This window comes from Labeo rohita, chromosome 11 (assembly GCF_022985175.1).
Source record: "Labeo rohita strain BAU-BD-2019 chromosome 11, IGBB_LRoh.1.0, whole genome shotgun sequence".
Lineage (NCBI taxonomy): Eukaryota > Metazoa > Chordata > Actinopteri > Cypriniformes > Cyprinidae > Labeo > Labeo rohita.
In genome coordinates this window covers 24,137,507-24,153,514 of record NC_066879.1, presented here as the reverse complement: position 1 = coordinate 24,153,514, position 16,008 = coordinate 24,137,507, and the positions used below count along the sequence as shown (strand labels likewise).

Genomic DNA, 16,008 nt, shown 5'->3' with positions numbered 1-16,008 from the left:
GCAGCAGGGTAACAAATTATTTTAAGTTGACTCAACAAATTGTGATTTTTATTTTTTACAGTGTAGAAGGAAGTTTGGCACATATAAATCACATATTTTTTCTATATTTACCACTTTAAATGCATATTGCCCACCATTCGCTGTTTTCCTAAACGTTTCAGCGCTGCAGCTTTAATTTTAGTTTGTAGTTTATATAGTAGGTACAGCCTTTCTTTTTTTTCCACAGTGGAATAACAAATATTGTAGAAACTATTTTCACTCAGAAATTGCTAGTATATTTCACAATGAATTATAAAGAACGGCAAGTAACACCTTGAATTAAACAATTAAATTTTGAAGTAGAAATACTGAAATAGAATGTTCTTGTAAAACAGGCTCCAATAATCTGTTTAATTTACAACTACTAAAAATATTTCTTTTAAAGTGCACCAATACTTCCTGTTTTTCAATCTCTCCATAAATCCACTTAACTTATAGTTACTAGCTGGCGAGAATCAGCCTTGATGGTAAAATACACCATTATTTGAACAAAAAGCATCTTTTGCCATTAATGCCCATTCAAAGTAGCAGTTTCTATATAGTATTCTTTGGAAAAATATTATGTGATTTAGAGGTAGGCGGTATGACCAAAACTGCTGTCACTTTAAGAGCCACCCGATCCAATATACTGTTACACGTGTTTTTTTTCTCAGCTGTTTGCTTTCACTTAAGACCTAAATTACGAGGATACTTGAAAAGATGGGCATTTTGACACATACAAGCTTGTGTATTTAACCTTTCAAGGCCTATTCAGCACGTGTACGCGCACCTCTGACAGAGCTCAGAAACTCTCAGACGACGTGCGCATATATCACAATGAGTTCTCTTTCGCTGCTGATTGCATTTCAGCAGCTAAAAATCATTGGTTTTTAAACCACAATGCTTAAATGTGCTAAATCTCTACTGGTTGACAAATTTTTACCAGTTGATCATGTCTACCAGTGTTTCACTAATGATCTTTTTTCTTTATCCAGGTCATGTTTTCCTGGACTGCATGCACCAGCAACTACCATAGAGATGAAGTGCTATGCTAACGAATAGATCTCCAGGTAAATTAGACCTCTCTGCCCTCCTTCCTGATCTAATCAATTCCTGATTAATAAAATTAACACCCGTCCTACATATTTACCAGGTTTCATCTAGAAATATGTCAAATTAAAGAAGTAAAATGGGATGCAAATGGTGTCGTGTTGACTTTAAGTTTTTCTGTGTTGTTTATGGCCTAATTGAATCCTCACTTAGACTATTACTCTACAGCAACCTGTCTAAACAGCTGTCAGACTCGCATAACAGACTCACATCAATCCTGTTGGCACATTAGCATGTTACTGCAGTCTCTGCCTTTTTATGTGCGTTGAATTCTTTAGCAGCGTCTCAGTGGAAGACTCATTTGATGTAGAATCTAGAGAAATATTCAAAGATACTGATTAGATTTGCACCAAAAATCCTTTTAGAGTGATTACGTTGCTTCTCTTATTTATCTATCTGTGTTTTATTCAAGTATTGCACGAAACAGAATTCACAGCGTTCTATGCAACTCACATCTGCATTGCTAATGAAAGAGGGCTGTGCAAGACGTACTATAGTCTCCTCCTGACCGCACCAGACATTTCCAATCCTTCTTAATCGAATGCAATGAAGCCAGTTCCGCACTGCCCATCTGCTGTTGTGCACAAACACACTCACGGATCAATTACAGCTAAGGACCTGTAGGTATATAGAAAATGAGAAAATGAAAAATGAGGTACATTTTACTAACAATCATTAAGAGGAACTAAATGGTACAGATTCCATGGAAACCAGCTGTATGCACCCGCATTGAGGCCTTTTGTGCCTCTGTGGCCCTAGTGACCACAATAGTGAACATGAAGAAGAGAGATACTGGTTAGACATGTTTATTCACGTTTTCCCCCCAGCCTTTGTCTCATACATATCTCTAGACATTGCTTTCATTGGCTGCTGTTGCAGAGACAGAATACATTCAATCTTGAGATTGAACAGTAATTTTGAAAACATAGGGTGGTTATATATAAAAAACATAATACTGTTGGTTGTGTGCGGTCAGATAAAAGGTACTATCTGGTAGGGCTGGGTTTTAAAACAAATTTCACGATTCAGTTCAGATTTACAAGCTTGCAATTCAGTTCTGTTTCCAATTCAATTTGATTCAGTGTCGATTTTGGATATGAAGAGTTCAGATGCAAAAGCCTCCAAATCCATCTGACGTGTTTCTTTAAAGTTACCATTTCTTTCTGGTTACTTTGTATAGGTTTGTATGTAAGTACTGGTACTTCTGATTGGGCTGACGCTGGAATTTTGCGAGTTTGAAGTAAAAGTATTTGATAGACGTGTACCTTGTGACAGGAGCATTCACTCAGTATCATTATCTTATTTTTGACTGAGATGGCTTTTTGATGGTTTTGCATCTGAACTTTTCATATATAATTTCTTAAAGAAAAAATCTCTCAACTAATGCTGTAAAACATACATGAGAGTCAGTTACTAAATTACTATAATATTTAAGGTTAAAATGAACTAAATTATATACAAATTCTTAAATTACACTCAGTGAAGCTTTTATAATAAGTTACAATTACATAATTATATTTATACTTCAATTTGTTTTTTGAAATATAAACATTTAAATAGTGGCTGTCATAAAAACGTAATCAAAACAAATTAAATATTGAAGAACAGTAAAAATGATTATCTTTTTATGGTATATGGTGCATACATTTAGCAAAATGCTCCTCTCTATTGTTCATTTTTCTAGCTGATTAACAAGTTTATGGTAACTTGATATGTTTTTTTTTTTCTGAGGTAAATGTGACGTTACTTGACATTGTTTACAAGTTTGACGTCTTTGCGCGTTTGAAACACTGATTGAGCAAATACATGAGACAGGATACGGATTTAGGTAAGTTGTACTCTTTCTTTTAACATACCTTTGGGTGTTTATTCATGTTTATTTCAAGCTGTAACTGGTTAAAGCGGAGGAGAAGATCAGTTCACGTCCGCATTGCGCTTCTGCTTCTGCTGGTCTTGAATTGAGGTGTTACAGCGATCTGTCACTCAATATTAAACAGCGCCTGGACACAATTTAAAATCTGAGACTGTGGCTACGTTCACACTTGTCAGTTTTTGGGACTGACAACCGCATTTACTTGCAGGTGTGAGTGTCGAAATGTCCCGGGCGCACAGAACTTTCAAACTGGTCGTGCAGCAACCGTTACCTCGGCATATTCACCTTGGTAAAATTAATGATTTGAATGAATATAATCAATGTATGAATGTTTCGTCACAAAACAAATGACCCCCAAATAAAAACATAGTAGGTTTTATGGGGCTAATCAACGTAAATAATTCTGCCATAATTATTCTAAAGCACTGTTTTACAGATATAGTGTTTAAAGAATAATGTTAAAGTGAACAAAATGTTTGTAATTCTAATCTCACGCTCATAGTTTTTAATAGAATACATCACATCCAGTCGAGTGATCCCATACGGTCTAGTCGCAGAAGATCAAATATTTTAACGTATCCACAGCTCAAATCGGATCCGAAATTTCCGCATACGCATATGATCGGAACTCCAAGCAGCCCTAGCACTACTCCCCATTGGAAATGAATGACTTCCGTTCCGTCACTTGTCTATGGAGTAAATTTTGTGCCAATATTCATCAAACAAATACAGCGTTTTGCAAATAAACACAATCTGTTTTGCAAAGAAAAAACGTGACTTTCAAACTTATGTGATTCGCAAATACAAAACTCTATTTGAGAGAAAATGCAGTAGTATGGACAATTATATGTATTGTGTGTTACCTTTTTATGAGAAAACTTGAAACTTGATTTTCTTACAAATGCGTGCAGGCAGATTTTCTCACAAATGCAACTGAGCAACTTCCTTTTCCAAAAAAACAGCAGATGGTGCTGTCGGTCAATTTACACTAGTCTTCTGAGACCCAAAACCTTTTTTAGAATACCGCTGTATTCCCTGAAAAGGTAAACAGGTGAAACCACACGTGAACACACGCAACACATGGTACACGCACGTTTGTGCGGCAGAGCGGCTCTTTAGCAATGTATGTCCAGTTCTGTTCCATTCACACAGCACAAGTTTTTCAAGAATGCGGTTGTGAGTCCTGAAAGGCTGCACACGTCATTAATGATATCTTATTTAAGAAACGTAACCATACTAAAACTCACTGTTATTCCTTGTAAGGTGTAAAACACTATAATTTATTTTTTACTTCGCAATTTAATGGTTAATTAATGTGGTTGTCACACCCGTAAATAACCATACTGTGTGAGAACATTACCGTATTAAGGACTCAAATACAGGACTGACAACTGTATACTGTATATGCTGCTGTGTGAATGCGGCTGTGTTTCATATCTAAAAGTAACAAAGCACAAAGCTTATTGCGATTTATTGGCTGGGAGGCGTGCTAAAATGTTCCATTCATTAGGTGAAAACAGGCTAGACTAATCGATACTTGGGATTTAAGAATCGATATTGTTTCGTAAAAAATGAGAACTGATTAAAATCGAGAATTTTTTTTTTTTTTTTTTTTTTTTTTTTTTTTTTTTACCTAGCCCTACTATCTAGATTAAATACCCTGATAGCACACATACATCACAGAGACACTTGACGTCTGCATTTACATCTGGAAGACGTATTTTTTAGAGTGTTTGCTCATCTGCAATACGTCTATAAGATTTTTCTATCAGATGTCAAATAGACATCTATTAGACGTCTTTAAGATGTGTATGATTTAGAATGTATGTAAAACTGATGTTTGCACATAGCAGATGCTTTCCAGATCAAGTGATCTTTAACAGACATCTCGTAGACGTACGTGTGCTATCTGGGTACATATAGATAGTGTTAACTTACACCTTTTATTCCTGCTCTGCTCTGCACTACAGAAGATATATTTTGATGATAACACCTTTAGATATTAGACACAGCTGGTTTATATCTGAAGCAGAGATCCAAAGAAATGTCACATTAGTTTATCAATCGGCCACTGGACTCTGACCAGGAACTGAAATGCTGTGAGAGTGAGAGACGAGTCATTGCGACCTGTGACATTTTGTCCTTTCCTGTGAAGGGAAACCTGGACAAGCTTCACTTCTCAGCTTCCACTCAGCAAAGGCAAAGCCAATTTCTTATCTGTACAAGGTCAGAGAAGAGATGCTGACTGTCGCTCAACTATTGCACCCTGTTAAACACGCTTTGAGGGTGTGAAGGATGTTGGGACACTTTTAGGAGCATTAAAGGAAATGTGGTAGAACTCTATTCGGTTCCCTTCCTTGTAATGTGTAACTTTCTTCCTGACAGCTATGAAATGAAAATCTCTTGTTGTACCGCCTGAGCAGAGTTGGGGAGTAGCTAACAAAGAAAGTATAGTAATGCTACCATCTTCTTCAGTGTCTTTACTACCTTTCTGGACCTTGAACGTGTCCTTAATATCTTAATTTGTGTTCCGAAGATTGAAGGTCTTCATTTTTGTGTGACTGAATTCGAAGACATGAAGGTGAGCCAGTGTTTTTGATTTGACATTTATGTGAATTCTTGTTTCATTTGTTGGATTTACTGTAAAATTAAGTAAATGCTTAATTAAATTAAGTGTTTAATGCAATCACCATAAATACATTTCTGTGTGAGCCAGATAAATTATCTAATTATCTAACTTTTTTTTTAAAGGGTAGTTTAACTGTAGTTGACCTACATTACGAGTTGCTTTCTCAACACTTCTTCTATGCCAAGATCAAGCTGCCTGATTAGCTGATGAGTGAATCGTTTCTCCAGGCAAGCAGGCAGGCAGTTAGTTTGCTTTGTGTTGTGCTACAGTGTAATCACTCAAAACAGGAACTTTTCATGCTGTTGTATTTCCTCTCTGAATTGCATTTCAAATGATATATGTCTCAATTTGAAGTAGCAGTCCTCACTGTAACTTGCTGACTCAGTTTAAAACTATATATCACTATTATCTTCAACTTACATCGCTGTTTCAGCCATGCCTCCACTGTGCTCGAGATGGTGCCATTTTTAACATTGTGCTCAATGACACCCCGATGCAATTACAGTAATCACACTAAACTGCAGCTTTGAATAGCCAAATCTTCCGTTCACAAAAGGAATAGATTTCATATGCAAACCTTTTGAATAAGATGAGATTTTTAGGCACTTTTTTTTATCAGAATGTTCATAAAAATTGAATGTGTTGTGGGAGTCATGCCAATTTCACTTGACTGTCTCACTGGGAACAAACCAACCTAGGAAGCGTCACAGTGCTTTGTAACCTGTATTTTAGTTTGACAAACTAAAAGTTAATTTTTAAGGCCATCACCATACTTGCACAGCTACTTAAAGACTGTATCCAAGCACAAAGGACAGATGATTCACAGTGAAAGTGCCATGAAGGAAATTGCTTTCCTAACACAACTTTTTTACAATTTAGACCACCTGACCTCAGATTTGAACAGTGTGGTCTTGTTGTAAACCAGTCATGTACTAGATTTAAAGGGTTAGTTGTTGGGTGAAAATGAGTTTTTAGCAATACAAGAGGACCATTTCAGTCACACATTAAGACTTTATGCACATGACAGTACCTAGGTACTGTAGGTTGCAAAAAGACGCTGAACAACAGCACAAGATTCTCAGTTAATGGCTTCATTATTCTCAGTATGTCTACTAGAAGGCATTATACAATCCCCATGAGGTAACCATCCATCAGCTTGAGCAAAACTAAGAATGGGAAACTAAAAGCTGGTAAACAGCCATAGTAAGTTTTGAAAAGAAACTTTTTAGATGCAACATTACCTCTAACATCAGTACACACAGCAAGCATCACAGTAAAATGAACGGGGGTGTGACATGCACAGCAATCTCCACCAAAAAGACCCAACAAGTAACACTGAATCGGCCTGTCTGCGTGATCAGCTGTGAGATCACATGCTGATTCCAATTAAATAGATGAGGCGAAGGTAACAGATTAAGACTTGAAACCAGATTGGGGATCTGTAGATGTATTTTAAGAAAACAAATCCAAAGAAGGAGAATATAAAATACCATTAAAAGGATAGTTCACCCAAAAATGAAAATTCTGTCATTAATTACTTACCCTCATGTCGTTCATGCCGCAAGACCTTCGTTCATCTTTGGAACACAAATTAAGATAATTAAGCTTTCTGACCCTGCAACAGACAGCAATGCAACTGACACGTTCAAGACCTACAAAGGTAATAAGGAAAAAGTTGTTAAAGGGGTCATCGGATGCTAAGTTCACTTTTACATGTTGTTTGAACATTAATGTGTGTTGGCAGTGTATGTACAAATCTACCCTATAATGATAAAAATTCATGCAGTGGGTTTTAATTAATCTTTAAAAATAATATTCCCTTTTTCAAATCGAGTCATTCTCAGATGCCTGTTGTTGTGGCGTCACATCGACAGAGGCCAGTCCCACGATGGTTGATTGACATGAGCGTTTTACCTCAGATCAGCTGTAACAGTCCACCCTCTTTGTTTCGTTGCCGGAGCAGGGATGTAAGTTAGACAAGAATATCTCAGATTGATCGATTGAGTTGTTGTGTTGCTGGATGTAATAATGAATGTAGTGGTCGTCATTTACTGCCGACATCTGAGCCGCTGAAGATGCAGTGGATTACATTTGTTTGTGAAGGGAATTCGCCTTCCGATCTACATATATCCATCCATGTTCACGCGAATCATTCGTGATCCAGCTTCACTTACAGCAGAAGTGAGTATAAGTGTTTTATTATGAATCTTTGCAGCTAATTTTTATGAGTTTAGCAGCTAAACGCAGCTAAAGTAAACAGACTCGTCTCTCCACAGAGAGAAGAGAGGGGCGGGGCGAGCAGAGCTCATTTGCATTAAAAAGCAGCCTCGACCAGAATGAAATGATTTTTGCAGAGCTGATTTTGGCAAGGTAAAAAGGGTGTTGTTTTACACAACCATTGAGAATTTTTAACCAATGTATGTTATAGACTTTTTATTATTATTAAGACCCTAAAGAATCATATCAACTTGTGGAAAATGGGCATCCGATGACCCCTTCAAGTTGTTAAAATAAGGTATTCTTGTGAACGGCGTTGACTGACATGGAAGAGATGAAATTGTTTAATAAAGTCATTATTTTTGTTTTCTTTGCGCACAAAAAGTATTCCCATAGCTTGATAACATTACGGTTGAACCACTGAGGTCATATGGACTACAATGTGACAGTTGCATTTGGGTCAGAAAGCTCTCGGATTTCATCAAAAATATCTTAATTTGTGTCTCAAAGATGATTGAAGCTCTTACAGGTGTGGAATGACATGAGAATGAGTAATTAATGACAGAATTTTTCATTTTTGGGTTAACTATTCACTTTAAGTCTTATCCCTTTCAACTCTACAACACAATGAGGTTTATAATTTAAAATATAAAACACCTGTGGAAAATCAATAGGAAAATTCCTTTGTGTCAACATGTATACAATGAGTTGTATTTTTATAGACTTTTCTTTCACACTCTATGATTTAAGCCACAGCCATCTGAGAATTTTTTTTTTTTTTAATTCTAAAGGACTCCTCTGTTCCTAGGCCAAAATCTGTAGTCTTAAAATGCTTTGTTTGACATATTTGCCGACAGCCAATTAATGACCACTGTGATCAAATTTTACCTCAGATGAAATTCTGCCAACATCAGAAATTTTGAGGCACAGTCCTGCAGTGTGACTTCTCCTACAGCGGCGTCAAGACGTCGAGAACCATTAGTAGCATAGAACCTGATGCTTACCACTTGCTCACGTCTTTGTTTTTTTTTCTAATTTTCATTCAACTTGAGCTTTGGTTGCAAGCCACCATTTTGATTCCATGTGTTAATATACAGTTGAAGTCAAAAGTTTACATACACCTTGCAGAATCTGCAAAATGTTAATTATTTTACCAAAATAAGAGGGATCATACAAAATACATGTTATTTGTTAATTAGTACTGACCTGAATAAGATATTTCACATAAAAGATGTTTACATATAGTCCACAAGAGAAAATAATAATTGAATTTATAAAAATGACATTGTTCAAAAGTTTACATACAGCTGATTCTTAATACTGTGTTGTTACCTGAATGATCCACAGCTGTGGGGTTTTTTTTTTTTTTTTTTTTTTTTTTTTTTTGGTTTAGTGATGGTCGTTCATGAGTCCCTTGTTCGTCCTGAACGGTTTTCCGAACGGTTCTTCAAAAAAATCCTTCAGGTCCCAAAACTTCTTTGGTTGTTTGAACCCTTTCTAACAATGACTGTATGATTTTGAGATCCATCTTTTCACACTGAGGACAACTGAGAGACTCATATGCAACTATTACAGACGGTTTAAACACTCACTGATGCTTCAGAAGGAAAAATTATGCATTAAGAGCCAGGGGTGTAAACTTTTGAACAGAATGAAGATGTGTACATTTTTCTTATTTTGCCTAAATATCAATTTTTATTTTCATTTAGTACTTCCCTTCAGAAGCTACAGAAGATACCATGACTACATGTCCCAGAAGACAAAATAAGTTAAATTTACCCTGATCTTCAAATTTAAAAAGTTTTCACCCCCTGACATTAATGCATTGTTTCTTTCTGAAGCATCGGTGAGCGTTTGAACCTTCTGTAATAGCTGCATATGAGTCCCATGGATCTCAAAATCATACAGTCATTGTTAGAAAGGGTTCAAACACACAAAAATGCTGAAAAACCAAAGAATTTGTGGGACCTGAAGGATTTTTCTGAAGAACAGCAGGCAGTTTAACTGTTTAGGACAAGCAAGGGACTCATGAACAAGTATCACTAAACTAACAAACAAACAAAAAACACAGCTGTGGATCATTCAGCTAACAACACAGTATTAAGAATCAAGTGTATGTAAACTTTTGAACGGGGTCATTTTTATAAATTCAACTATTATTTTCTCTTGTGGACTATATGTAAATGCTTTTTATGTGAAATATCTTGCAGATTCTGCAAGGTGCATGTAAACTTTTGACCTCAACTGTAGCTCACCGACACCAAATGTGTCACGGATTGATGATGTAAATCTCCAGGCAAATCTTCTTACGTATGTCTCTTTTTAACGAGTCTTGACTGTTGTACAGTCTGACGTTAATGACAGCTAATAGCTGCGATCATGCTTGTACAGTCTGACAAGCAACACTAAAGGATTTTTATACATTGTACAGTGTGCACCTGGCCTTATATCAGTTTTAAAACTACTGTAGCAATGTCAAGAGAAAATTCTATTCCACAAAAATAAAAAACAAACCTAAAACAGAGAATCTAAAAATCAAACCCAAAACAAAACAGCCAGGTACAGTAGATGAGAACCACAGTAAAGGGGATTGTTCAAAAATGCTCTATTTTTACATAAAATGGAAAACAGGTACACGTAATGATAGTCATACCACATATTGTTTCAGATTAAATGCTGATTGCTTGTCTGATGTTCGTCACTTTGCCGTTAAGCTGGTCTGATTTCAGTCCCGGTGATGGTTTTCAAGGTTGAAATACAGTGCCTTGACAAGGAATTTACCCCCTGCTGATTTGTTCTCATCCTGCTAGGCTACAAAAATCAAATGAAAGCATATAGATGGGATTTGTAAAAGTTATTCTCAATGTCAAAATTACTATTTAGTCGTCTTAAGAATTAAAAGGGAAAATCAGTGATCAACTGACAAATGCAACATTTTTAGTATCAAGACTTTAACCACTAAACTAAATCCTTTTGCATGTCTGTTGGGGTTTAAAATAAAAAGATAATTTTGACTTTATTTTTATTTTCTTCTTTTAATTTTTCCTTTTCATTTTAATATGTATCTTACATTTACATTTTTAATTTTCTTTTTTTGTCAAAAAAGACTTGAATCATTTTCTGTAGTAGGAACTGGAAGAAGAAACTACAAAGGAAGGCTTTCGTGGATTTATAAATGAGAAACTATGTCTTTTGCCTTTTTAGGGCTGGAGGATTGAATGTTCTGATTTTAGTGTGTTAAAATTTGCAGTGTGACAAGAACAAAATATGAAAGGCAAGCCAGTAAAGGCTTCTCTCAGTCTATAAATCAGCTCTAGGAGCTGGAGTGTCTTGACCTTTGGAGGTTGAGGTGTTGTTGAGGGGGCGGTTCAACAGTATGCTAGTGTACTCAGGGGTGAGAGGTGACCGAAGTGTTAGGACCCTATTGCCTTCCTCAATATTAGTCCTACACTCCTCATTAAAATCAATTCGAACCGCTTTCTCTGTGAGTCTGGATGTGGAATGTAATAGCTCATTTTTAACATCCAGACCTGCACTTGTCACTGGGTCAGTCAATATTGAGCGAGTGTGGCTTGAAGATAGACAACCGCAAAATGTACCTGTCTGTGGGCTTTTTGAGTCAAGATGGACAGATTTTCTTGTTTGCCTAATTGCATTTCTACAAATGGAACAAACTGGGTTTTAATGCTTATTAATGATCAGCTTAACGAGACCATTTATACAAAAAACTAAAAATTCAGTCATTATTTATTCAACCCTCATGCCATACAAAACTTGTATGATTTTCTTTTCACGTGGAATACAAAAGAAGGTACTTTGAGTATTTCAACTGTTTGCCCATATAATGAAAGCCAGTCGGCTCCAAAACAATTGTTCTACAAAAAAAAAAAAATTCATATGTTTTAAATGACATGAGGCAGAGTAATGTTTAAAATTAAGATATTTTTTAAAAATGTTTTTCAAAGAGGTTTCTTATGCTGACCAAGGGTGTATTTATTTGATCAAAAATACAACACAGCAGTAATTTTGTGAAATATTATTACAATTTGCATGAACTGTTTTCTACTGTAATATATTTAAAATGTAATTTATTCCTGTGATGGCAAAGCTGAATTTTCAACATCATTACTCCAGTCTTCAGTGTCACATGATCCTTTAGAAATCAATATGCTGATCTGCTTTTCAAGAAACGTTTACTATTATTACAATGTTGATGTTTCAAGATATGAAAAAAATATCATTTTTATACAAATCTGAATATGTTTTAACATATCATTCTAATTATTTAATAGAAAAATCTTAATTATTCCAAATATTTGGTCTGTAGCATGGCCAAAAAATAAGAAAATTGCTGTTTTTGGGGTAAACTATTTACTTAAACTGAAAACCAAAGTGAAAAGTGAAAACTGAATTTAAAGCTATATATAAATTTATTCAGACTGACTTAAGGCTGGGTAATGGATGCAAACAGAAACAATGTGTTACTTAGGGCCCTATGAAATCCATTTTATTTTTTTTTTTTTTTTCTTTTCCAAAATTTTATTTTTCTGGATTCTGGATATTTTTTTTTTTACCCCATTTAAAATTTCTAGAATCTGTTTTAATGGTTAAATAAAAAAATATTAATCAAAAAGCATGTCTAACAAACTGAAATCACGAAATTTACACAGTTTAGCAGCAATTTATTAAAAGCTTAACAAAAATTACATTTTTACAGCCTTTTTTTTTCCAAATTCTTTTTTTTCTTTTTTTTTTTTTTTTTTACCAAATTCTGTTTTCCATTAATTTTATTAATTTAATTTTAATGGTTTCATAAAATTTTAATAATAAAAAGCCTTTCTAGCTGATTGACTTTTAAAAAATTACATACTGTGGTGTGTATTTACATTTTTCTGGTAAATATCCCTTAAAAATATGTTTTAATAATAATTGTATTACTAGTACTAGTAATATCATTAGATTAAGTAATATATTTTTGTCAGTTTCTCCAAGTTAAACTGGAAATTTATTCGTCCAAAATTTGGTAAATTCCATGACATTCCACGTCATACAGTAAATTCAGTTTTTATGACTGCGATTCCGCCCACGTTTTCCGCATTGTGGAAATTATAGGGCCATACTTATTATTATCTCCTCCATACTTCCAAATCCTTTGCAGAATGGATCAGTCATTACTCAGACGTTGTCTAGCAGTATACAGTTGACACAGAAGCCAGGATAGGCCAATTACAGCAGGACCGTTACTCAACCTTATGATCCCTAGATCGCCTCACCCTCATTAAACTTCTACCCTCTTTCACATCAGCATCACCAACAGAAAGCCAATGTGCCCCGCCAGTCTCTTTTCCTCCAACCTGGGGACTGTTTAGGTAAGCTGTGGTCTCAGGATAAAAAATGCCATCACTGCAGATTACTGTGTTCGTTTTCTGAAGTCTTGATTCGATAAAAATTGCATTTTGCACTGCGAGGTTGCTTAGAAATTGCAGGATCATTACAGTCTAACAGGATGGTCAGAGAAAACGCTCAAATCGTGCTCTGCAATTCAGAAAAATCAACAGTATATAGCAACAGTTTCTCTCTGAACACTTTAATCATTTCTCCGTTGTGAGTAATCCTAACAGCGTTAGCACTAATGCCTGAGCTCAGTGGAATCCCTGACTCATGTGATCACTAAAGCATTACTGATGAAAACCACTTCACACATGACTATGCCAATAGAATGTGGTGCCCGTGATTTTGCCAAGTAAGATGTGCTACTGAGCCACGTTTTGCCCTGCATGAGGGGGCAAGGTACTGTTAGTTAGCAATGCCCTCCTGCTGGTAATTGTCGTAACTACAAACTCTGACAGCAAATGTTTTAAATTTTTTTTTTTTTTTTTTTTTTTTTTTTTTTTACACATTTCCTTATTTAAAGAAGTCCACTTCCAGAACAACAATTCACAAATTATTTACTCACCCCCTTGTCATCCAAGATGGTCATGTCTTTCTGTCCTCAGTTGTAAAGAAATTATGGTTTTTGAGGAAAGCATTTCAGGATTTTTCTCCATATAATGGACTTGATTGGTGCCCCGATTTTGAACTTTCAAAATGCAGTTTAAATGCAGCTTCAAAGGGCTCTAAACGATCCCAGCCAAGGAAGAAGGGTCTTATCTAGCGAAATGATCAATCATTTTTTTTTTCAAAAAATAAAAATTTGTATACTTTTTAAGCACAAAATCTCATGTAGCACAGGCTCTGGGATGCGCGTTCACGATGCTACGAATTAGTGATGAGTCGTTCTTGAATGATTAGTTCATTTTGAACGGTTTTTAGTTCACATTCTATTAGGTTCTGTACTGGAATTAGTTCACCTGTTTCGAGTCGTTCGTTCATCTTATGGGGCTGTCACGTGATGAACGAACGAACGAACTCGAAGACTTCAGAGATTAACTAATCAATTCTTTTTCCAGTTCACACTGCTTTGGTTGAGCTTATGGGGCTGTCACATGATGAACGAACGACTCAAACCCAAAAACTGGTCAGGTAAGAGGTGAGGTGAGCTAATCATAGACTTAAGACCCAGGTAAACAATGAATTAATCTTTTCTGTTTCTTATAGCATTATAGTTTTGTCTTGTTTGTAGTGTAATCAACGTTCGTGCTAAAATGAATGAAATGACTCGAAAAAAGATTTGTTCATTTTGCTGAATGAGACTCAAAGGTCCGAGTTGGTAAAATGATCCGAACTTCCCATCACTACTACGAATCACATCTAAGTTCATTGTCTGTGTACCTCGGCTAAAAAAGGTAGAGTATGGCGAAAAACTCCATCTTATTTTCTCCTACAACTTCAGAATCTTCCGACACCGTTGTACCTTTTTGTTTGTAAACAGCATTTGACTTACTTGCACTTTCTTAGTCTTTGCGCGTTCGCTTTGTAAACACTGGGTCTGTAGTTCCGCCTAAGTTCGGCGTGACCTTTCGACATGATTCAATAGTATGTGAACGCGCATCCCAGAGCCTGTGCTACACAAGCTTTTGTGCTTAAAAAGTATACAAATTTTTATTTTCCAAAAAAATGCCTGATCGTTTCATTACATAAGACCCTTCTTCCTCGGCTGGGATCATTTAGAGCCCTATGAAGCTGCATTTAAACTATATTTTGGAAGTTCAAAATCGGGGCACCAATCAAGTCCATTATATGAAGAAAAATCCTGAAATGCTTTCCTCAAAAAAACATAATTTCTTTACAACTGAATAAAGAAAGACATGAATATCTTGAATGACAAGGGGGTGAGTAAATTATCTGCAATTTTTTTTCCCTTTAACAACATTTATAATGTCTATAATATTTCTGTTTCATATAAATTATGTTCTTTTGAACCTTTCATCAAAGAATCCTGGAAATCTTAAGAAATTGATTATAAGAAATACTTCTTAAACATCAAATCAGCATATTAGAATAATTTCTAAGAGATCATATGACACTGAAGACCAAAATAATAACTTCTGAAAATGTAGCTTTTTCCTTCAAAGAAATAAATTACATTTCACAATATATTTAAATCTGTGACCCTGGACCACAAAACCAGTCATAAGGGTCAATTTTTTTAAAATTGAGATTTATACATCATCTGAAAGCTGAATAAATACGCTTTCCATTGATGTATGGAAAGACAACTATTTGAAAATCAGGAACTATTTGAAAATTCTTAGCAATGCATATTACTAGTCAAAAAGTAAGTTTTAATATATTTACGGTAGGAAATTTGCAAAATATAGCATAAAACATCATTTTGACCCATAAAATGTATTTTTGGCTATTGCCACAAATATAATCGTGCTACTTAAGACTGGTTTTGTGGTCCAGGGTCACATATTTTAACTAAATTAGTAATAATATTTAATAATACTACTGTTTTTACATCAAAACATCTCAACAGGCTTGGGTCTTCTTCAGTGCAAGTCTATAAGAATACTTCAGCTGTTTTATCGTTCGCCGGTAATACAATTGCTTAAACAAATAATAGCACAACTCTCCTCAACAAGCCACATGATTTGAGGTATCATTAACATCCATAGCTTAAACAGGGACGAATTATATACAATACCTAAGGTAAGGGCTTGTTCAAATCCCTAACTGGCCTTATGAGTAATAGTAATAGCGATGTTTGCCTCAGCAA

The 16,008-nt window shown here is 35.3% G+C and overlaps 1 protein-coding gene across 3 annotated transcripts in view; it reads left to right on the top strand.

Moving 5' to 3' along the window:
• Positions 1–16,008, top strand: part of hdac11 (histone deacetylase 11) — a 92,529-nt gene that overhangs the window by 5,652 nt on the left and 70,869 nt on the right. For all 3 annotated transcript variants that reach the window (XM_051123255.1, XM_051123253.1, XM_051123258.1), the window contains one exon: positions 1,014–1,088. In XM_051123255.1, coding sequence (XP_050979212.1) covers positions 1,067–1,088 — 22 coding nt within the window. In that variant the 5' untranslated portion in view covers positions 1,014–1,066. Of the gene's footprint in view, positions 1–1,013; positions 1,089–16,008 lie in introns of those variants that run through there.